At 42.3% G+C, this 22,826-nt stretch overlaps 2 protein-coding genes across 5 annotated transcripts in view; one reads left to right on the forward strand and one right to left on the reverse strand.

Moving 5' to 3' along the window:
* ART3 (ADP-ribosyltransferase 3 (inactive)) overlaps positions 1-22,826 on the reverse strand; it is a 116,897-nt gene that overhangs the window by 93,691 nt on the left and 380 nt on the right. The gene's annotated exons all lie outside the window — the stretch shown is intronic.
* CXCL10 (C-X-C motif chemokine ligand 10) lies at positions 1,312-3,636 on the forward strand. Its single transcript, XM_002717106.5, has 4 exons — positions 1,312-1,562; positions 2,076-2,202; positions 2,431-2,520; positions 2,988-3,636. Exons 1-4 carry the CDS (start codon positions 1,502-1,504, stop codon positions 3,004-3,006), a joined length of 297 nt encoding a protein of 98 aa, XP_002717152.1. The 5' UTR covers positions 1,312-1,501; the 3' UTR covers positions 3,007-3,636.

Consider the following 22,826-nt stretch of genomic DNA (forward strand, 5'->3'; position numbering starts at 1 on the left):
GTTATACCTATGGACATTGTTCTCACACCATTCTAGATGTTATCTTTTGATATCTTCATACAGGGACTGAGTATAAGACATGAACACACCAGAAATCAGGTATCTACGTGTGTAACATTTTCCCTCTAGTTACACTGGGAGCAGTGTTTGGTGCAGCAGGTAGGACACTATTTAGGACACCTGCATCAGAGTGCCTGGGTTTGATTGCTGGCTCTGCTTACAAATCCAATGTCCTGCTAATGCTAGGAGACAGAAGACGCAAGTACCTGGGTCCCTGCCATCCACACGGGAAACAGTTCTAGCTCTTGGCTTTGGCATAGTTGAGTTTTTGTCATCACAAGCATTTGGGAATGCAAGATGTCTGTTTCTGTCTCTCAAATTTAAAATATTTTTCAAAAGTTACATCGGAAGCTATTAGCTTATTCTATGGTGTTATGAATGGTCAAGGTATTTGTGGAACCCCTTGTCATATGCTAGTTCCCTGTCTTTGACCTTTTCTAAAAACACCACACTTTGGGACTGGCACTTTGGCATAGTGGGTAAAGCCGCTGCCTGCAGTGCCATTATCCCAAATGGGTGCCGGTTCGAGACCCAACTGTCCACTTCTGATCCAGCTCTCTGCTATGGCCTGGAAAAGCAGTAGAAGATGGCCCAAGTCTTGGGCCCCTTCATCCACGTGGAGACCCGGTAGAAGCTCCTGGCTTCAGATCTGACGCAGCTCTGGCCGTTGCAGTCAACTGGGGAATGAACCAGCAGACTGAAGACCTCTCTCTCTCTCTGCCTCTCCTTTTCTGTGTAATTCTGACTTTCAAATAAATAAATCGGTAAGAAAGTAAAAAAAAAATAAAAAACACCACACTTACTACTTTATATTATTTGATCAAAGGGCATTCTTCAGCTAAACTGCTTGTCCTAATAATCAGATACAACTTGTTGCTACCAAAAGTTAGATTCACTCACAAATGATGAAGAATTGCTATTGCTGAGGATATTTTAAAAATAGCCTCTGGAGGGGCTGGTGCTGTGGTGTATCATAGGTTAAGCCTCTACCTGCAGTACCAGCATCCAATATGGGGCCTCCCAAGCAGGTGCAGGGGCCCAAGGATTTGGGCCACCCTCCACTGCTTTCCCAGGCCATAGCAGAGAGCTGGATTGAAATCAAATATTTCTACATGCAATAAAGTTTTGTTTTTCAGGAAACAGTTCATGTTTTGGAAAGTGAAAGCTAACTCACTGGTGCTACAAGAGGACAGAGGGAAATTCCATAAATGGGAGGTCATAAAAGAATACAAGTAGTATCTTGAATTACGCAACATGGGACTTCCCCAAGGAACAGCCAGTAGGTTTCCTGACTCAACTAAAATGTTATCCAATCAGAGTTAGGGAGGGAAAGTGCCTTTGCAAATAAATAGTGCATACTAGCCCCACGTTTTCTGAAGCTCTCAACTGCATAGAAGCATCCTGAGCCCACTACTACAGAGGCACCTCCAGACTCAGAACCATGAACCAAAGTGCAATTCTTATTTTCTGCCTTATTTTCCTGACTCTGAGTGGGACTAAAGGTAAGAAATATCAAGATACATCTAATTTGTAAAATCAGAAATAGGTCGGGGTATAAATTTGAAAATAAAGAATCTGTTTGAAAAAGTTTCACTGTCTATAAAAGAGAGGGAAATGACCAGAGATTTCCATGGTCACAGAGTTTATACAAATGACTAAAGTAGGAGAAATAGTAGCCTGAAAGAAAGGGGGGAGAGGAAGGGCAGAAAGACAATGTGAGGATGAGAAGAAAGAGGGTAAGATACAGATACTGCCTTCTCTAAGCTTAATTAAGCACTAGGACTGTGCTCAACAATAGGATTTTATAATCAACAAATTACAACTCTTCTCATCCAGATAATCAACTATTTAATCATTCAGTGCTGTGTTAAAATGGCATGCATTCCTTCTCTAATTAAGAGACCATGAAAAGAAATGGGGTTATAGATTCTGCTAAATATTATCCAGTCCACACTAAATGCCTATAAGAAAACACCATGTTAATCTTCTTTGCTATACCTGTCTCTCTTCTGCAGGAATGCCTCTCTCTAGAACTGTACGCTGTACCTGTATCAACATTAGTAATAAACCTGTTAATCCAAGATCCTTGGAAAAACTTGAAATCATTCCTGCAAGTCAATCTTGTGCAAATGTTGAGATCATGTGAGTAAAATCTTATCTGGTGATCACCTCCCTGGTTACAATCATTTATTAAACATTTGATGACAGTTTCAAAAGATCAATGAAGTGTTTTCTGATGATTCTAAAACTAATGTACAGCACAAGAAAAATGTAAAGTAAAACTGTGGTGTCTGATTCTGGAACTATGATTTCATCTGCTTATTGGCCCAACATTATTTAAATATTTACACTCTTATTTCTTTCTAATAGTGCCACAATGAAAAAGGATGGGGAGAAGAGATGTCTGAATCCAGAATTGAAAGCCATCAAGAAGTTGCTGAAAGCATTTAGCAAGGAAAGGTAGGCTTGCTGTTGCTTGCAGAAGAACTGCTCTTTAGGAAATGCAATCACAGAAAGCTAGAAATCTTTGCATTGTGCTTTACTGTGAGATCTTAGCTTAAAAGTCTATCATCACTATGTCATCCTCGATTTCCAGTTACTTATATACTAATGTGCTATCTTGTGTGGTAAGAACTAAAGTTAGCTGTATTACCTGTCTAAAAATGCCAGGACCCTTCAACCTTGAGGCAGAGCAATAACTCTGCAAGCAAAGCTGTCAAATCTCCTGAAAGACTTTTCTGACCTGAAAAAAAATAAACACCAACCAACCAGTCAAAAAATATGCAGCCCCTGTAAACACTAACAATGACTGTGCAGCAATAGGACAATGCACCACATCTTTTAACTGAGGATCTTTGGGTTATTATGAACTCAGTCTGAAGCCAGGGTCTGAGTAGCACACTTACACTTTCTTTCTCTTCTCACAGGTCCAGAGGATCATCGTAAAACCAGAGAGAAGCAAACACTGCAGTGATGAGAATGGACCACTGCGAGGCTGCCTCTGCCACACTTCCCTTCTTCCCCTATGCCAATCTCTAATTGGCCTCAGTTTGCAGTTCTCCTAAAAGGTGACCAGCCACCACCACCAAGTCAGCTGCTTCTACTCCTGCAAGAAGATCAAGCTGTTCAGAGTAACTCTGCCTTGCCACTAGAACATAAGCTACACCAAGCTGCTACGTTCTGAGTGAATGTGCAAGTCCCTGTTACTGACATTTTCCTCACCATTCATAGTTTTTAAGGGTTATTATGGGGTCATTCTTAGAACCTCAAACAACTAAAAGCCATGTGACCAAGGTGGTAAGATCTACTTTTTTTAAAAGTTATGTTTGTATCATCCTTGTAAGGGGCCCATATTCTTGTAGTGGTTGTATACATGTACAAAAATATCCAGGAAACTGAAAATGTATATGTAAATATTATTTAATGAAAGACTGTACAAAGTAGTGTTCTTAGATGTATATGTTCCTTCTATTGTTTTCAGTGTATGTGGAATAATTTGTGATAAGTATCTCCATAAGAAATGGAAGAAATTTTAAACTGTAGATAATGTTCTGCGTCTTTTATAGTACGACAAAATGTGCTACATTTCAAAATTAAAATAATGTGTTCTCTTGGAAATATTAAAAAAGATTATCTAACAGTTGAGACTGAAAAAGCAATAAAGTGGCATAAAAAAGAAGTGTTGTGTGGGTCATCTGACTGAGACATTTATTTCCTAGGAAGGTTAGATGGGGGGGGCAGCACTGTGGCTTAGTGGGTGCAGTGCTGGCATCCCATATGGGTGCCTGTTCGAGTCCCAGCTGCTCCACTTCTGATCCAGCTCTCTGCTATGGCCTGGGAAAGCAATACAAGATGGCCCAAGTCCTTGGGACCCTGGACTTGCATGGGAGACCCAGAAGAAGCTCTTGGTTCCTGGCTTTGGATCAGCACAGCTCTGGCCCTTATAGCCATCTGGGGAATCAACCAGTGGATGGAAGACCTGTCTCTCTGTAACTCTGCCTTTCAAATAAATCAATCAATCTTAAAAAAAAAAAAAGGTTAGATGGGAGAATCCATGGCCTGCAGAAGATGGGCAGAGGACAAGTGGGCTGGAGAACTGCTATATTCCTTCCACCTGCAGACTCTTAAAGGCTCATCAGATAAGAGTCCTACATAACTGAGGCACAGCAGATCCACTCAGATACCCAAAGCAAACACCAAGAGTAGTTCTATACTACTTCTCCCTTGCCTTCCACATCCAGTTAGGTACTAAAAATGACATGTGCTATACATTTAGATAATAAACTAATAGTATCAATAGTATACAAATAACTCCTTGGGGGGGGGGGTGAGGGTGGGATAAAGGACCAGAAATAAGAGTGAATAGGAATTTCAAGAAAAAGGAACAAGTCCCTCACATGAAAGTGATGTTTAACCTTATTTGTAATCAAGGAGATAACATTCAAATCATTATAACATGCCATTTCACCCCCACCTGATTGGCAAAACTTTAAGTTGGACAATACCCACTGTCAGGAGGATTAAGAGCAAGGAAGAATTCCTTCCACTATTGGTGCAAGAAAAAAAAAAAAACAGCTGGGACTCCTTTAGAAAATGGTTTGGTATTATCTTATAAAGCTGAGCATGAGAAATTCTATGTATATACTACAGACAAATTCTTGCACAGGAAATATATAATAATACACAAGCAGCATTGTTTCTAATAGCAAAAATATGGAAAACAATTCAACTGTCCACGAGTGGATAAGTAAATTAGGGTTATGTCCATTCAACGACATATTACACAACAGTGACAGTAAATAGGATACAACTACACAGGTGTTCCTCAAAAAGTTCATGAAAATTTCACATTCTTTTATTTTAAAAATATTTATTTATTTGACAGGTAGCATTACAGACAGTGAGAGGGAAAGACAGAGAGAGAGGTCTTCCATCCACTGGTTCACTCCCCAGATGGTCACAACGGCCGGAGCTGGGCCGATCCAAAGCCAGGAGCTTCTTCCTGGTCTCCCACATGGGTGCAAGGGCACAAACACTTGGGCCATCTTTCACTGCTTTCCCAGGCCATAGCAGAGAGCTGGATCAGAAGTGGAGCAGCGAGGACTAGAACTGGAGCCCATATGGGATGCCAGTGCCGCAGCACCAGGCCCCCCACGTTATCTTCAACCATTTCACATACTTTTTGAGGTACCTTCATACACATCAACATTGATGAATCTCAAAAACTTGCACAAGAGGACAGCACTGGCCATATGGGTGCCGATTCTAGTCTTGGCTGCTCCACTTCTGATCCAGCTCTTTGCTATGGCCTGGGAAAACAGTATTTGTGCCCCTGCACCCACGTGGGAGACCAGGAGGAAGCTCCTGGTTCTTGGCTCCTAGCTTCATGTTTGTCCAGCTGTGGCCATTGCAGCCATTTGGGGAGTGAACCAGCAGATGGAAGATCTCTGTTTCTCCCTCTCTCTGTAAAATCAGCCTTTCAAATAGATAAATAGGGGCCGATGCTGTGGCACAGCAGGTTAAAGCCCTGGCCTGAAGCACCAGCATCACAAGTGGGCGCCGAATATAGTCCCAACTGCTCCTCTTCTGATCCATCTCTCTGCCATGGCCTGGGATAGCAGAAGATGGCCCAAGTCCTTGAGCCCCTGCACCCACCTGGGAGACCCAGAAGAAGCTCCTGGCTTTGGATCGGTGCAGCTCCAGCCGTTGCAGCCATCTGGAGAGTGAACAGTGGAATGGAAGACCTCTCTGTCTTTACCTCTGTAACTCTTTTATTTAAAAAATAAATCTTTTTTAAAAACTTACACAAAAGAAGCATGTCAAAGAGTTCACACAGCCATGACTGCCTTTATTATGTAGTCTACAACAGACAAAATTTATTTAGGAGTAAAGACAGAAGCAGTGAAAAACAAAAACCAAAGAATGAGTCACATAAAATTTGGAATGGGGAAGACTTCTGGGGAGAGAAAGAATGCAATCAGGGAGGAGGGCATCAGGGCCTCTGGGCCATGGTAGTTCTCTTTGTTCACACAGTTGATGGGCCAAGAGTGTTCTTTCATCTGTACCCACTTTTTTCCATTTTTTGAATATATGTTCTACTCTACACTAAAAAGGCAAGACAAATTAGCAAAGAAACAAACAACACCAGAATACCACCAATTCTGAGATATTATCATGAATTTTAAGCCATTTCACACAGCCAATGGAAGAATAAGGAAGTTATCACACAAGTGAATCCAGTGCTTGACAACTGCTATGGGAGCCTTAACTAAATGTCAGTGAAGCTCCAATGTGGCACAATGAATTCCTTCTTCCTGCCCTCTCATTTTCCTTAATTCCTAACCTCCTAAATCTATACAAAAGTCACTTATTGTCTTAGCCTTTGTGCTGCTACCACAAAACATCAGAGGTTGTGCAGTTTATAAAGAGGAACTTATTTCCTCACAGTTCTGGAGGCTGAGAAGTCTCAAATCAAGATACCAGCCTCTGGGGCCAGCACTGTGGCATAGTGGGTAAGACCACCGCCTGCAGTGCCGGCATCCCATATGGGCACTGGTTTCAGTCCCAGCTGCTCTACTTCTGATCCAACTCTCTGCTGTGGCCTTGGAAAGCAGTGGATGATGGCCCAAGTGCTTGGGCCCCTGCATGGGAGACCTGGAGGTGATTCTGACTCCTGGCTTCAGATCAACTCAGCTCTGGCCATTGCAGCCATCTAGGGAGTGAACCAGCAGATGGGAGACCTCTCTCTCTCTCTGCCTCTCCTTCTCTCTGTGTGTAATTCTTTCAAATAAATAAATAAATCTTAAAAAAAAAAAAAAGATACCAGCCTCTGATCATGGCCTTTTTGTTGCATCCACTCATGGCAGAAGAAGGGCAAGAGTGTCAACTCCCTGTCAGGCCCCTTTACAAGGGCACCTGATTCCACTCACAAGGAAGGAGCCCTACTTCCCAGTACTATCACATTGGAAACAGCTGAATTTTGAAACAAACATTCCAACCAATAGTCCTTATCTTACCCTCAGGTGACTACCAACTAATCTTCAGGAAGATAGCTAACCAATAAGCTTAAATTTTTCTATGGGCTAATCCTCTGCCTGCAGTGCTGGCATCCCATATGGGTGCCGGGTTCCAGTCCCGGTTGCTCCTCTTCCAGTCCAACTCTCTGCTGTGGCCCGGGAAGGCAGTGGAGGATGGCCCAAGTGCTTGGGCCCTGCATCTGCATGGGAGACCAGGAGGAAGCACCTGGCTCCTGGCTTCGGATTGGTGCGGCACACCAGCCACAGTGCACCAGCCATAGCAGCCATTTGCGGGGGTTAACCAATGGAAGAAAGACCTCTCTCTCTCTCTCTCTCTCTTCTCACTGTCTAATTCTACCTGTCAAATATTAAAAATTTTTTTTTCTATGTACAAAAGCAGTGTGATCATTTAACATTTATAGTGTCCATTATACACAAAATTATGAGAAGTAACATCATGGGTTATAATTTACTGTTAAATAGAGAGACAAGGGTAAATAGTCACTCCATGAACTGAAAAAAAAAAAAAACCCTTCCAAATATGCAAAAAACATAGAAGAAATCAGGAAAGCTTTTTCAAGAAAGTGATGGCTTATCTGGAATTTCAAAGACGCATGTATATCTGATAGGGGAAAAGTCTAATAAAATAAAGTATGTACAAAGACATAAAGGTATGAAACAGCTTTGTGTGTTCAATCTGTGGGAATGTTAGAGTCAGAGTTATGATACTGTCAAAAATGATGGCGAGACAGGTAGGAATTAGATTATGAAAGCCTTTCTTGCTACGCTAACTGTACCATCATCATATATTTATATTTTGTTATATAAATCTTATAAAATATACACAAAAGTAACATGTAAGACTGCTTGACTAAGCTTTAACAGAACTCAGGAGCCAGGAACTCCATCTGGGTTACCCAAGTGTGTGGCAAGGGACCAAGCATTTGGGCCATCTTCTGCTGCTTTCCCAGGAGCATCAGCAGGGAGCTGAATGGGAAGTGGAGCAGGCAGGACTTGAATCAGCACTTGGGTAAGGGAAGATGGTGTTGCAGGCAGCAGCTTAACTCGCTGCACAATGCCAGCCCTAACAGCGCTTCTCTGTTAACTCAGGAGTACAGTCTGCCCCCATTTCTATGGAGGGCTGCCCTGACAGGAGCGACTGAAGTGGCGTCCTGGTTTGTAAATACTTGTCTAGAACGTTACACTACCTTACTTAACTGTGATGGGGGCTGGGTAGGGAAAGTGTACTTATTTCTGCCATAAAGAGAAATTTCTTAAAATGAGATTTCTAGCATTTATGTACGAAAAAAGGCAGCTTATGCAGAAAATCCAGATCCGAGAGAGAGAAGTCTAGATTGTTATTTTTAAAAAGTAAAAGTCCATCTTTTTAGGAAAGTTAGGTCAAAGGTGAAGAAGAATCCCCTTCTCAAGTGGAAAGCTCATTATGTTTGATGTAAATAAAAACTGATGTTCACTACCTCAGAATGAACAAATGAACACATTGACATTATGGTCATGTTATACAATTTCAGGCAGAGAACATTTCCTGGGGAAACTGATGGGCTACAGTCATCCAGATGCTGCATGTGACTATGGATACTGATCTCCTGCAAAGAAGGGAAAGTGGGGAAGGGAAAAGTCACTGTAACCGTGTCCCTTCATTTTCTGTGTCAGATGATACTTTAGTCAACTCATTGTTCTGTTATATAGAGCTTGAGAATTGACCGCATAGCCTTCCCTCCAATCAGTGACTGGCTTAGACCCTCCACAGGGCAATAAAAAATGACGGGCCAGCGCTATGGCATAGCAGGTTAAGCTGCTGCCCGTGGTGCCAGCATTCCTTCCAAGTACCGGTTCAAGTCCCGTCTGTCCCACTTCCCATCTAGCTCTCTGCTAATGTGCCTGGGAAGGCTGTGCAGGACAGTCCAAGTGCTTGGGCCTCTGCACCCATGTGGGAGACCTGGAAGAAGCACCTGGCTCCTGGCTCCGGATTGGCCCTCTCCCTTCTCTCTCCCTCTCCCTCCCTCTCTCCCCTTCTCCCTCAGTCCCTCTCTCCCCTTCTCCCTCAATCCCTCTCTCCCTCCCTACCCCACTCCTTCTCCCTCCCTCCCTCCCTCCCTCCATTCTTCCTTCTCTCTCTGTGTGTGTGTAAAACTCTATATTCCAAATAAGTAAATAAATCTTTTTTAAAAAATGATGACAGTTGCTCTGGTGATTCTGAAGGAGTCTAAAGCCTGAGTAAGCCTCTGTTTTCTGAAAAAGAAAGGAAAGAAATAAAAAGAAAGAGACATCACCTAGAAATGCTGTTGAAAGAAGTAACTGCCAAGAGTTCATTAAAATGCTTTTTTGACAGGATTATAAATATTATTTTCCAAAATTTTTCAAAGAGCAACTTTAACATGTTTAACCCAAAGGGGGAAAAAGTTCAAGTAAATAGAAAGTATTTTTCAAACACACTAAATTAGAAGTGTTACTCTTAAATGAGAGGCTGGGATTTACATTTTCAGTGATCTCCATGAAATTACTCATCTCTGAGAAAGTTCTGAACTAAAAACTGAGTCATATACATACAGAACATTATTCTCTATGCTAGGCTAAAACTTAATGATTAATACTGAAATTCACTGAACTATTAATAGATGAGAGTAATTCAAAAAGTTCACGGAAAATGAAATTAAGAGTTTATTTTGTGCAAGTGTTTAGCACAGTGGTTAAGATGTCACTTAGGCTACCCATAACACTTATCAGAGCTTGGGTTTGAGTCCTGTCTCCTTTTTATTAAAGATTTATTTATTTATTTGAAAGTCACAGTTACACAGAGAGAGGACAGGCAGAGAGAGGCAGAGAGAGAGGTCTTCCATCCGATGGTTCACTCCCCAATTGGCCACAACGGTTGGAGCTGTGCCGATCCAGAGCCAGGAGCCAGGAGCTTCTTCTGGGTCTCCCATGCGGGTGCAGGGGCCCAAGGACTTGGGCCATCCTCCACTGCTTTCGCAGACCATAGCAGAGAGCTGGATCAGAAGTGGAACAGCCGGGTCTCAAACTGGTGCCCGTATGGAATGCCAGCACTTCAGGCCAGGGTTTTAACCCACTGCGCCACAGTACCGACCCCCTTGTCTCTACTTCTGTCTCCAGACCCACTCCCTATTCTGTCTTCCTGGTAATGCATACCATGGAAAATAGCAGTGATGGTTCAAGTAGTTGGGTCTCTGCCACCATGTAGGAGACTGGACTGAGCTCCTGGCTCCTGGCTTTCACCTGGACAGTCCCAGCTATTGTGGGTTACTTGGGGAATGAACTAGAGGATGGGAGATCTCTGTGACTCTCTCATAAAAAATATCTTTAAACATGATACCCAAGCATAATACACATTTTCCATGAACTTTCTGTAGCCCCCCTATATAAATGGGATTTTAAAATGCTTTATTTCCAAATAAACTGTAATTCCATTTTTCACGACCTTTCTAAAGTACCTTCATACTTCAGACTTGCTACCTTCTTGCTTGCCACCATTTATTCACCACATAGCAGCCAGGGCGCTACTTTTTAAATGTAAGTCAAATTATAGCTCTGCCTGCTTTTATCCTCCTAATAGCATCGCATCACACTTACTATGAAACTCAAAACCCTTCATTACAGTCTGTGAAGCTCCACATAAGCCTCCCACATGTCCATCCGCACTGGCCTCCCGCTTCTCAAGCACAGCCAGCGTATTCCCATCTTTTCCACAGCTCACTCCTCTCCTGAGTCAGGTCTCAGCGCATCTATCATCTTAGAGCTTTCCTCACCAGCCCACTAACACAGAACCATCTTATCACTCTTTCTTTACCCTCCCTGAATTCTGCTGACAGCCCACAGTATTATCTGTAAATACATTGTACACTTACTTGCTTATTCTCTATCCCCACAAAGCTCTATGGCCACAAAGGCAACACACCTTCCTTATTTGCCACTTCATCCCTGGTACCAACAAGAGCAGTAGGCACGCAGTATTCATTACTCATTAACTGAATGAATACATGACATTATTCAACAAATGTGGCATGTTGACATTTGCCACAGTTAGAATCCTTTGGAAATCGGTGTTACCTCTTAGGAAAGGCCAACTTTCCGAAGACCTTAGATGGTTCTTAAATCTTAGGAGAAAGTAAACTCTGGAAGAAAGAAGAGCTCACTAGCTTTATTCAGTCACCTTTAGATGCAGAAAAAACACTGACCTTCTCTTGTTACAATACCTAACTCGTCTACTGGCAAATTGTTTACTGGAATGTGGGATCCCCTACACTGGGAACAAAATTAAGGCTTAAATAGGGGCTCATGTAACTTTCAAGATTAAATATATTACAAAACTAAGTATAATGTTTTAATATGCTTTTAGTATAGCTGTTGAGGGGAAATCTATGACCCCTAAGGTTTTACTCTAAGGGACAATTAAAAATAAAACTGTCATTTTCACTTGTGACAGAAACAAGCATATTGTTTACATATTAAGCAACACTTTCCCAGGACACTCAAGCCTAATTAGAGCTGGAACAGCACAGGCATCTCATTTCCTGGGCTCTGATGCAAGAGAGAAATTCCCTTAGTTAACTTTAAAATGGAGAAGGGAGAAAAGAAAAAGGAGAAATTTAAAAAGTTTAACATCAATCTGAGCTTAAGGAAGGTTAAAGAGTCTTTGCAATGCCCTCACTCCTACAGCAAAACACTTTTGTCTTGGGATATGTGGTGTTTACAGCTTAACAACTTCCCTATAATTATACGCAAAATGTTATATAATTGTGTATATATATCCACAGCTTTCATCAGATTCTCACCAAGTTCTATAACCTCAAAAAAATTGGAAACCATGAGTCTGCTCTTATTTTATTCCAGTCCTTGTACATACCACATTTGTTTGCACAGCACTCACTTCAAGCCACAGGGACACCAATACAAACCCCACATCTGTGCAATCTTAAAATGACCCAGAAATTTACCAAGTTTGAGATTTGTTCAAGAAACCAGGGCTGCTCTTAAAGATCTGGGCTGTAAAGGAGAAACTAATGGTTCATATTTTCAAGGCATTCCTAGAATTTCTCAGGCCTTCTCGATTATTTTATTAACCTTAACTACATACTTTAAAACAAATAAACATTTGGACCCACTGAAGCACAAACTTCTCCAGCTGTCAAGAAATTGAAGACCTCCTTCAAATTACTATAGGAGATGGGAAGACTTCCTGAAATATTCTCAATTCATTCAAATTCAGCTTAATTCAGTTACTATATACCTACTCTGTGCAAGATCCAATGCAGCAAAGACAATCAAGACATTATAAATACTTTATAAATTATATATATAATATGCCTATTATAAATTATTATAATCTGGCTGAGGGCACAAAGCACACATATAAACCAAATGTCACTAATAATAAAGTGGGAAATACTAATTTTCAAACAAGTAGTATTTTTAAGATAGTACTGATCAAAAAAAGAAATAGAAGTCTTAGATAAAGCTAGTAGAAACAAACTGTTAAATCAAGGAAACATGTAAATATCACTAAAAACTTTAGATAAAAAATATTTAAAAATTGAGAAAAATTTTAAATCGTTATATTCTTACAATATTGATAAGAAAAATAGGGACCAAAGTTATAATTAAATGAAAAAAGAAAAATTTAGACAAAACCACCAATGTTATTAATAAAAACTAACACAGTAATGAAGTCACCCATAGCACGAGTGGAAGAACCTCACATGCTTTAGCTAGCTCCACATTAAGAGAATTTCTAGGGAGGAGATTGGAAGGCATCTGGGCAATGAATAGTGGTAATTCATAAAGAATCTCAGACTACATGAGGAGGATTTACATTAAGTACATATACTATTAAATCTTGCAGAGCAGTTATATCTCCTGGTAACTGGTTATTACTATAAATAAATGAAATAGATATGGATACACGTTGTCTCATCTACTCTCACTGATGCTAATGTCTACACAAAAGGAATTGTAAAGTGAGTAGAAGTCTACATTATAAATGTTAAAATAAGTGTAAGAATCATTCAGAAAAGAGACAGCCTCAGGCAACAAAAAATGAGTCAAAGTCTCCCATTCCAAATACCTAGAGAACTGACATGGATTTAATAAGGGGATATAGTGGTCTCCCCTTACTCCAAGTTTTGCTTTCCACTGTTTTACCCACATTCAGCAAGAATGATAAGTACAGTACAATATTTTGAGTCAGAGACCATATTCAGGTATGAATAAGGCCACATGCTTTAACTTTTATTTTGCTACAATGTTATAATTGTTCCATTTTAATGTTGTTATCTCTTACTAATTCATAAATTAAACTTTATTTATGTATGTATAGGGAAAAATATACAGGATTCAGTACTATCTGAAGTACAGGCACCCACTGTGTGTCTCGGAACGTACCACTGAAGGTAAGTGGGTACTGCTGTCCACTGACTCCATGTGACAAATCTTGAGAAGGTAGAAAATGTACATGTTAAGTCAACACAAACTAAAATGTCAATATGAAATAAAAATAAACACTAGCCTCAAGTACTAATTTTCACATATAAATGAACAAAAGGAAATAGAAATGACAAGAAAATTGGGAAACACGTACCTCTACATACTGGGAAGAACAGTACAAAATTCATCTTTCTGTAAAGTAACCTGTTAAAATATTACATAGGAGGAAGAACAATATAGCAGGCTAAGATGTGCCAGTGATCATCTCCCCACAGAGGTACCAATCTGAATAGCTACTCATACACCAAGCTACTTGCACAAGAGTTACAGAAGCTGGCTCTTGTGAGAGACCAAGTATCTGCTTTTAGCAAAATAGGAAAACACACATTAAGGAAGGAAAGAAGAACTGTCCATTTTACCCCCACTCCCAATTAGCAAAGCAGAGAGAGAGATATCTTGTCTCCAGCTTAGGGGAGGGAGAGAGAATTACATTTCAAACTCAGCATCAGGTCTTCTCTGGTGAAACCCAGTTCTGGACAGGGCACCATGGCCTGTCCCCAGGATAATACCTGCAGACTGAATCTTTTTAAGATCTATTTTATTTATTTGAAAGACAGAGTTGCAGAGAGAAGTAGAGAGAGAGAGAGAGGTCTTCCATTCCACTGGTTCATTCCTCAAATACCGCAATGGCCAGAGCTGAGCCATCTTAAGTCAGGAGCCAGGAGCTTCTTCCAGGTTTCCCACATGGGTGCGGGGACCCAAGGACTTGGGCCATCTTCTACTGCTTTCCCAGGCCATAGCAGAGAGCTGGATTAGAAGAACAGGCAGGACTCAAACCAACACCCATATGGGATGCCAGCACTGCCAGCTGGGGCTTTAACCTGTTGTGCCATACAGCCGGTCCCAGACTGAACCTTTGGACTCAGCCAGGAGGCCAAGAGATTGCCTCCACCATTCCTCCCTCAACCTCAGGTACACAATGAGAAGTAACACCAACCACAGGGGACTAGGGCAGGAAAATCGATTCAGGTCTTACCTCTGAAGATCAGTTCCAGCTCTGCAGTAAGCCCTTCACCCTAGGTTACACTGGCAGATGGAGCCTATAAGCCTGCTCCAGCATCACATAGAGACCCTGCACCATGGCAGGACAGACTCGTATTTTGGCCTGCATCACCCCCAAACTCACACAGGCCTGGCACATATCCAATATGGGGTCTTGTGGCTCTAAGATTCAGAGGAAACACAGCATATTGTGGTTGCCAAAGGAACTGCCTTCACCACTCCTCCCTTATCCCTGGAAGGACAGCAAAGAGCAGAACTCCAGCTACTGCAGATCAGGGCACCAAAGTATGTGCAAGACTACATCTTGGAACTCGGTGCTGGGTTGGTAAAACCCATCATTAAGCATATACCATAGTCCCTATCCCTAAGCCAGTTCCTGTAGATGGAGTTTCTGGACCTATTCCCATGCCAAGTGGAGACCGATGTTCCCAGTCTACTGGACTCATATCTCAGATACACCAATGGCAGGTTGTAGCAGCCTCCTGACAATTCTACCTCAGCAGGAGGCGGCACATAGCAACATAAGTCTGGGCCCTACCCCTACGATATGATGGATATGATGGTTGTGGAGGGCTGCGGGCTTTCAGTGTGATCTAGCATTACGCCCTAGGACTGCTCACTCCATAACTCCCGCATCTCCAGGAAGACAACACAAAGTGTTAACTGTGCTTTGGAGGAAAAAGATAAGTGGGCGAGAAGACATTGAATACAAACCTAGGGCTGGAGCTGCAGAGAACAGTGCATACCCACTGGACTTTGGATTGACAACCCTGCAACCCTGGCCATTCCTCTGCCACAGTGTGAATCTGAGCAACCTCTACAGGACTACAAACCAGTGTTTCCATACTTCCATCTGCTCATAACTGAGAGATGTTGCCCCCATGACCCTGGCTTCACCCTGCAAGCAGACACTGAGAATCATGTGCCCTTGCCCTGATTGAAAGGAGTGCCCAACGTCCTCAGTGCCATTATCACTGATTACAACAAAAAGATATAAGGAGACTACACTACAGTAAACAACAGGAATTAAAGCCAAAACAGCCTACCAACAACTGAAGAGACTTCTTTTGGAAAAAGTCTTTTACCATGAAAGCCACTCTTTAAAAGAAATAGACAACTGATCCACCAAATGCACAAATATTAACATAGAAGGAGAACTGACAGGGGGCTGAGTGCTCACGACAATGAGAGGCTTGTGTGCTGGGACTATGAAAACACTGAGGCTGCACTGGGTGTGCTCAGGGTGTTGCTGGGACTTTGGGCAGTCATTGTGGGAGGGCCCACATGCACAGGGCTCCCTGGTTCCCTGGTGAGGAACATTGCCGGGGAATCTGCTTACATGAAGGACTGCACTGGTCATTTGTGTGATCCTTGTGGCAGCACAGATGATTGTTATACCCACTGGGGAGAGCACCCAGATACTGGTCTCCTTTCAGGGCAGGAAGTGAGCTGACTCTATGCCAACAGAGCAGAAAAAACCTCAACTCTGACGAAAAAGGAAAAAAAAAAAAAAAAGACAAGGGAGAGGGGGGAAAAAAGAAAAAGGAGATTTTTCACTGCCAATCTGGGTGTCACTTTAGACACTCTCTTCACTTTGGAGCACTGAACAGAGCACCCTGGCCACACGTACCAAATGCCTCTAGGTATTCACTGAAAAATCAGGCACTCCACTAATCCACAGAGGAATAGTCCAAAAATAAATGCCAACATGGGGAAAAACAAACAAGTAGCCAACAAGTATCTCCACAAATGCTGAATAAATGCACCAATTCAAGAAACAAGAATAAAGAACACACATGACACCACCAAAAGAATACACTTCAGTACTAGATTCTGAAGATGAGACTGAAGAAATGCCAGAAATGGAATTCAAAAAATTGATCACAGGATTACTCAGAAGTAATCAGAAGCAAATGCACAAACCAATGAAATCCATACATGACATGAAAGAAAATATGTCCCATGAAATTGAGATTTTAAAAAGAAATACAAATGAAATCTTGGAAATGAAGAATTCAATAGACAAAATTAAAAATGCACTGGAAAGCTTTAACAAAAGAATCAGTGAAGCAGAATATAGGACTTAGAAGAAGAATCACAGAAAAGTATACAGTCAGACCAAAAACAAGAAAAAGAAATTAGAAAACTAAAAAACACTGTTGAGAAATCTACACGATACTATCAAATGACCAATCATACGGGTTCTAGGATCTCTTGAAGGTGTGGAAAAAGAAAGGATTAGAAGGATTTTTAAGTGAAATAATAGCAGAAAACTTCCCTAATTGGAGAAAGAAAGGGACATCCAAGCACAGGAAGCAGAGAGAACTCCTAATAGACATGACCAGAGAAGATCTTCACCATGATACATTGTAATCAAGCTCTCCACAGTAAAACAAAGAAAATATTCTTAAATGTGCATGAGAGAAACACCAGATTACTTTCAGAGGATCTCCAATTAGACTCACAGCATATTTCTCACCAGAAACCCTACAGGCTAGGAGAGAATCGCAAGATATAGTCCAAGTCTGAAGAGAAAAGAACTGTGGGGGTTGGTACCATGGCACAGTAGCTTAATCCTCCACCTGTGATGCTGGCATCCCATATGGGCACCGGTTCTAGTCCCGGCTGCTCCCCTTCCAAACCAGCTCTCTGCTATGGCCTGGGAAAGCAGTGGAAGATGGCCCAAGTGCTTGGGCCCCTGCACCCATGTGGGAGTTCTAGCTGTTGTGGTCCATTTAGGGAGTGAACCAGCAGATAGAAGACCCTTCTCTGTCTCTTCCTCTCACTGCCTGTAACTCTACCTCTCAAATAAATAAAATCTTTAAAAACAAACAAAAGAAAGGAAATGTAAACCCAGAATACTATACCCTGCAAAGCTCTCAGTTATGAATGAAGATGAAATAAATAACTTCCATAACACACAAAAATTGAAAGAACATCACCACCCATCCAGCTGTATAGTTCTGCATACATTCTTATGGTCTTACTTCTAAAGATACAGTTTAAAAACTTGTCATGGGTCCCCAGATCTCCTTAACCTGTGTGGCAAAAGAAATATCTTAAGTATTAAGTGATCATATGAATAGGATTAAGGGTCCGGTAATAATAATAATAGGTAGAATTAAAAAGGAGTGAATGCTCCAACATGGGAAGCAGTCCACACAGCAGAATCATAGAATGACAATCAATCACTTTAAGTAGCACTCTGACCTCAGAATCAGCCCTTAGTTTGTGGATTCAAAAGGCTTCCATAGCCTATGCAGCTCACATTAAGACCTCAGGTGATCACTGATGTCATACATAAGCATGTTAATTGTTAAAATCAACAACAGGAGTCATTGTGCACTAACTTCTCATGCAGGACCTCTGTCCTCAAAGAGTTGTAGTATAACTATGTCTAAGTGCTCCCAAAAAATGTATCATTCCTGGGTTCTTTGTTAAAGTTAATTAAATTTCTAAAAAAAAAAAAAAGAAAGAAAGAAAGAAAGAAGTGGTGAAATTAACTTCAAGATACAATGACTCTGAACAGTCCTTGTCTTGACTGTTGAGGATAGGTTGTTTTTTACCATGCAAACTGTTGAACTCTTTAGTTAGTATACAGTTGGTCTTCTACATATAAAGTTAATCAAAAATGGATCTTAGTGGAGAATGGACTGGGAATGGGAGAGAGAAAAGGGGTGGAAGAGTGGGTGGGAGGACAGGTATGGTGGGAAGAATCACTATATTCCTAAAGTTGTGCTTAAGAAATGCATGAAGTTTTCATTCCCTAAATAAAAGGTTTCTTTGGGGAAAAAAATCAAACCAGATATTTTTTCTTACCACTATAGAAAAAAAAACTAAAAATCAACAATAACAGAAACTTTAGGAATTACACAAATTCATGGAAACTGAACAACACACTCAAGAATGAACTATGGTCACTAAAGGAATCAAAAGTGGGATGAAGATGTTTGGTATAGCAGTCACGATACTACTTGAGATGCCCACAACCCATACCAGAGTACCTGGATTTCAGTCTCGGTTCTACTTAATACCATCTCGGCTCTACAACATACCAAAACTTACAGGATACAGCAAAAGTCATATTAAGGAGGTGTACAGTAAAAAGAACTTACCAAAATACCAAGGAATGTGTGCTTATTCTACCAGTTAAGATACCTGTAACCCATATTAGAGTACCTTGGTTCAATTCCCAGCTGCAGCTCTTACTCCAGCTTCCTGCGATGCAGGCCCAGAGAGGCAGCAGTGATATATTAAGTATTGGGTCCTTGTCATTCAAGTGGAAGACTTGGAATTATGTTCCCAGATACTAAGTTGGGCTCAGCCTAGCCCCAGCCATTATGAGTATTTGTGGAGTCAACAAGCAAATAGGACCTCTGTCTCTCTGCCTCTCAAATGATTAAAAAAATAATAATTTTTAAAAATTGAAGGAAAAAACACCTCCCAATAGAGAAATGCCTAGGCCAACATAGTAAAGGCTGTATATGACACACCCACAGCCAACATCATACTGAATGGGGAAAGGTTGAAAGCATTTCCACTAATACCTGGAACTACACAAGGATGTTCTCTCATTCTACATGGTAGTAGAAGTTTTAGCCACAGCAATCTGGGAATAAAAGAAATAAAAAGGCACACAGATAGTAAAGTAGGGAGTCAAATTATCCCTGTTCCCAGAAGACTCTGCCAAAGGGAGCGAAACAGTGGATGGAAGATCTGAACCTGATTCTGCCTTCCAAATAAACAAGTCTTTAAAAAATGGAAGAAAAGAAGGGGCCTCTGCTATAGCACAGCAGGTTAAGCCTCTGCCTGCAGTGCCAGCATCCCATACAGGTGCCGGTTCAAGTCCCGGCTACTCTACTTCCAATCCAGCTCCCTGATAATGTACCTAGTAAAGCAGCAGAGGGTGACCCAAGTGCATAGGACCCTGAACCCCCATGGGAGACCTGGAAGAAGCTCCTGGCTTTGGCCTGGCTCAGCCCCAGATGTTGCAGCCATTTGAGGAGTGAACCAATGGATGGCAAATCTCTCTCTTCCTCTCTCTGTAACTCTGCCTTTCAAATAAATAAATCTTTTTTTATTATTATTATTTAACAGAGTTATAGACACACACACAGAGAGAGAAAGGTATTCCTTCCATTGGTTCAGTCCCCAAATGACCGCTACGGCTGGCGCTGCGCTGATCTGAAGTCAGGAGCCAGATGCTTCTTCCTGGTCTCCCATGCCGGTGCAGGGACCCAAGCACTTGGGCCATCCTCCACTGCCTTCCGGACCACAGCAGAGAGCTGGACTGGAAGAGGAGCAGCCAGGACTAGAACCTGGCGCCCATATGGGATGCTGGCGCCACAGGCGGAGGATTAACCAAGTGAGCCCCTCAAATAAATAAATCTTAAAAAAAGAAAGAGAAAGAGAACAAAGAGCTAGTAGGCACCAAGCATAAAGAAAAGGAAGTTAATTGCCTGATTTGATCAGTCTATGCTGCATACATGTCTTGAAATATTGTATTACACTTCATAAAAAGCACAAGTATTACATGTTAATCAAAAAAATTTTTTTGTTATAAAAGTGGACATTTGGCCTAGTGGTTACAATGGCAGTTTGGATTCCCTGTGTTCAACTCCTGTTTCCTTTCTACTAATGTGCACCCTGGGAGGCAGCAGGTCATGCGTTGAAGTATTTGAGTCCCTGCCACCCACAAGGAGGAGCTAGACCGAGTTCCTGGCTCCTGCCCTTAACCAGGCTCTGCCGTGGCCATCACAGCTGTTTGGAGAGTGAATCAGCAGACTGGGCAGGTACCTGCATGCTCCCTCTTCCTCTCAAATGAATTTTTTTTTTTAAGTTAAAGAGGATACAAAAATATTCTTAACTTTTGCCCCTCTAGTTCCTAGGAAGGAAAATGCATTAAGAAAGTAAAATCTTTTTAAAAAATTGTTATATTGAGCAGCGTTATATTACTGAGATATTTAAAACAACTCAAACATCCAGCACTGACAATTAAGAGTAGAAATAGGGCCGGTGCCGCGGCTCACTAGGCTAATCCTCCGCCTAGCGGCGCCGGCACACCAGGTTCTAGTCCCGGTTGGGGCGCCGGATTCTGTCCCGGTTGCCCCTCTTCCAGGCCAGCTCTCTGCTGTGGCCAGGGAGTGCAGTGGAGGATGGCCCAGGTGCTTGGGCCCTGCACCCCATGGGAGACCAGGAAAAGCACCTGGCTCCTGGCTCCTGCCATCAGATCAGCGCGGTGTGCTGGCTGCAGCGCGCCAGCCGCGGCGGCCATTGGAGGGTGAACCAACGGCAAAGGAAGACCTTTCTCTCTGTCTCTCTCACTGTCCACTCTGCCTGTCAAAAAAAAAAAAAAAAAAAAAAAAGAGTAGAAATAGGAAGTGTCATTGGAACATTATGTAACTACATCAATAAAAGAAAAGGCTTGCATCAAATAATATTAATCGAAAGATACCATTTGGTGACAAGTGTACATACAGCCGTGAGTGTAAATTTCTTCATGTCACTCCCCTAGTTAAAATCTGGAAATGTCTCTACACCCGAGAGATGGACAAGGCCTTTCATCTGTTTCCTGCTACACGTCTAGCCTCATTTCTCACCACACCCTGTCATTCTGCACTTTACCTTGCCCAAGCACCTGCAGTTTCTAACATGTAGGTACCTTCTCACCCTACCTGCTCAGAATACTTTTCCCCCACCTTCTAATAAAGTGTTCCAAGCACTTCTCCCTTTCAGGGCTAATTCAAACAGCTGGGTTTAAACTTCTAGCCAAGTTGAGGACTTCTCAGCACCTTCAGTCCTTTATCACTCTTCCTCCTACAGCTGTTCATTTACATGCCATTTCCCCCAGTAAACTGTGAGTTCTTTGAGACAGAAATTATTGCCCATATTTGTGTTCTCTGCATCTAGAGTCATAACCTTTAAGGTTTTATGAATTAACTGAAATGAAAGATAAACAGTAAATGAAGTGTCTCAAGAATTTGGATTTTTTCTTGTAAGTTATTTAGATAAGCAATTTAAAAATCCTTTTACATAAATATGGCTATTTTAAACATGAAGATATTTTCTCCCTTTCAGGATAAATATTTTTCAAGTTAGGCTGCAGCTTCTTAATGATTGCACATGTACCTCAGGAGACTTCCAAAGTCACAGAGCAAAAATGCTACTGCTATCAACATTAGCCACAGCTGTTCTGGAACCAGCATCCTGATACCCCCTCGCAGGAGTCCCTAAGCTTCACATGAGCGATGGGGGGGAGGGGGACATTAGATAGATTGATGATTCATGATCCCAGGAGGCCAGCTAGCAAGATTAGCCAAGGAAGAACTTGTTCCTTTCTTAGTGACCTGAGACACAGACCGGACACGGAGCTAAAAACCAAGGTTTGCTAGCAGACAGCATACCCTAGCCTAGTATTTTGCAAGGATGGATGGATGGATGGATGGAAGGAAGGAAGGCAGGCAGGTAGGCAGGCAGGCCGGTGCAGGAAGGAAAGGGAGAAAGAAAAAATTCATAAGGCTAAGATGGGGCTTCGAAGACTTTCAAGAACTAAACCTTTTTCAAGTTTTTTAATACCAGCAATAGAGGGGAAGTCCATGCCCCGAGGCATTAAAACAGGCCTGGAGGTTTCATTATGAGAGCCACTTCCCGTCTCACAAGTAAAAGCAGGACTGATCTTCTCAAAAAAGAAAATCTTTGAAAAGCATAAAAGACAGAGTCACATGGAATACGTAATTGAACAGACCACATCAACTCCTCAACCAAGATGACGGAGGGAGACCGGCCGGAAACCCGCACTCCCGCTCCGCGCGGCTCGCAGGTGGGCGGCACGGGCTCCTTGGGGACACACAGATAAGAGGTTAAAGCTGGGACCCATCTGCTGCCCTTCCGCCCTCCTGCTAAACCTTGGCTCGCTTCCCAGCAATGTGAGAAATCCCTGCAATGCTCTCCCGCCAAGTTTCTGTTTCTCTTAAAAGCTCCGTTTTGCCTCCAGACCCAAGGGCTGTGGGGTTTTCCCTCCTTCCGCTGGGTCAGAAAAGAGGCCTGAGAAACAGGGGTCAGGAGAGGCCCAAGCAGCGGGGAGCGGCCATGCTGTAACGTCTCCGGGCCAGGCCTGCTCGCCCGAACAGTAGCCCCGCACCACAGCCGGGAAGCCGCCCCTGAGGGGGTCTGCCCCTCCTGAGGGGTCCACGAGAGCCTCGCCTCAGCACCTCCCCACCCCCCCCA

Source organism: Oryctolagus cuniculus, chromosome 8 (assembly GCF_964237555.1).
Source record: "Oryctolagus cuniculus chromosome 8, mOryCun1.1, whole genome shotgun sequence".
Classification (NCBI taxonomy): Eukaryota; Metazoa; Chordata; class Mammalia; order Lagomorpha; family Leporidae; genus Oryctolagus; species Oryctolagus cuniculus.

What these genes read in the sequence shown, in the direction of transcription:
- CXCL10 (XM_002717106.5), top strand. Translation starts at nt 1,502, where the DNA reads ATGAACCAAAGTGCAATTCTTATTTTCTGCCTTATTTTCCTGACTCTG. An exon ending in GACTCTGAGTGGGACTAAAG is followed by an intron (nt 1,563 to 2,075) that starts GTAAGAAATATC and finishes TCTCTTCTGCAG; the next exon opens with GAATGCCTCTCTCTAGAACT. An exon ending in TGTGCAAATGTTGAGATCAT is followed by an intron (nt 2,203 to 2,430) that starts GTGAGTAAAATC and finishes TCTTTCTAATAG; the next exon opens with TGCCACAATGAAAAAGGATG.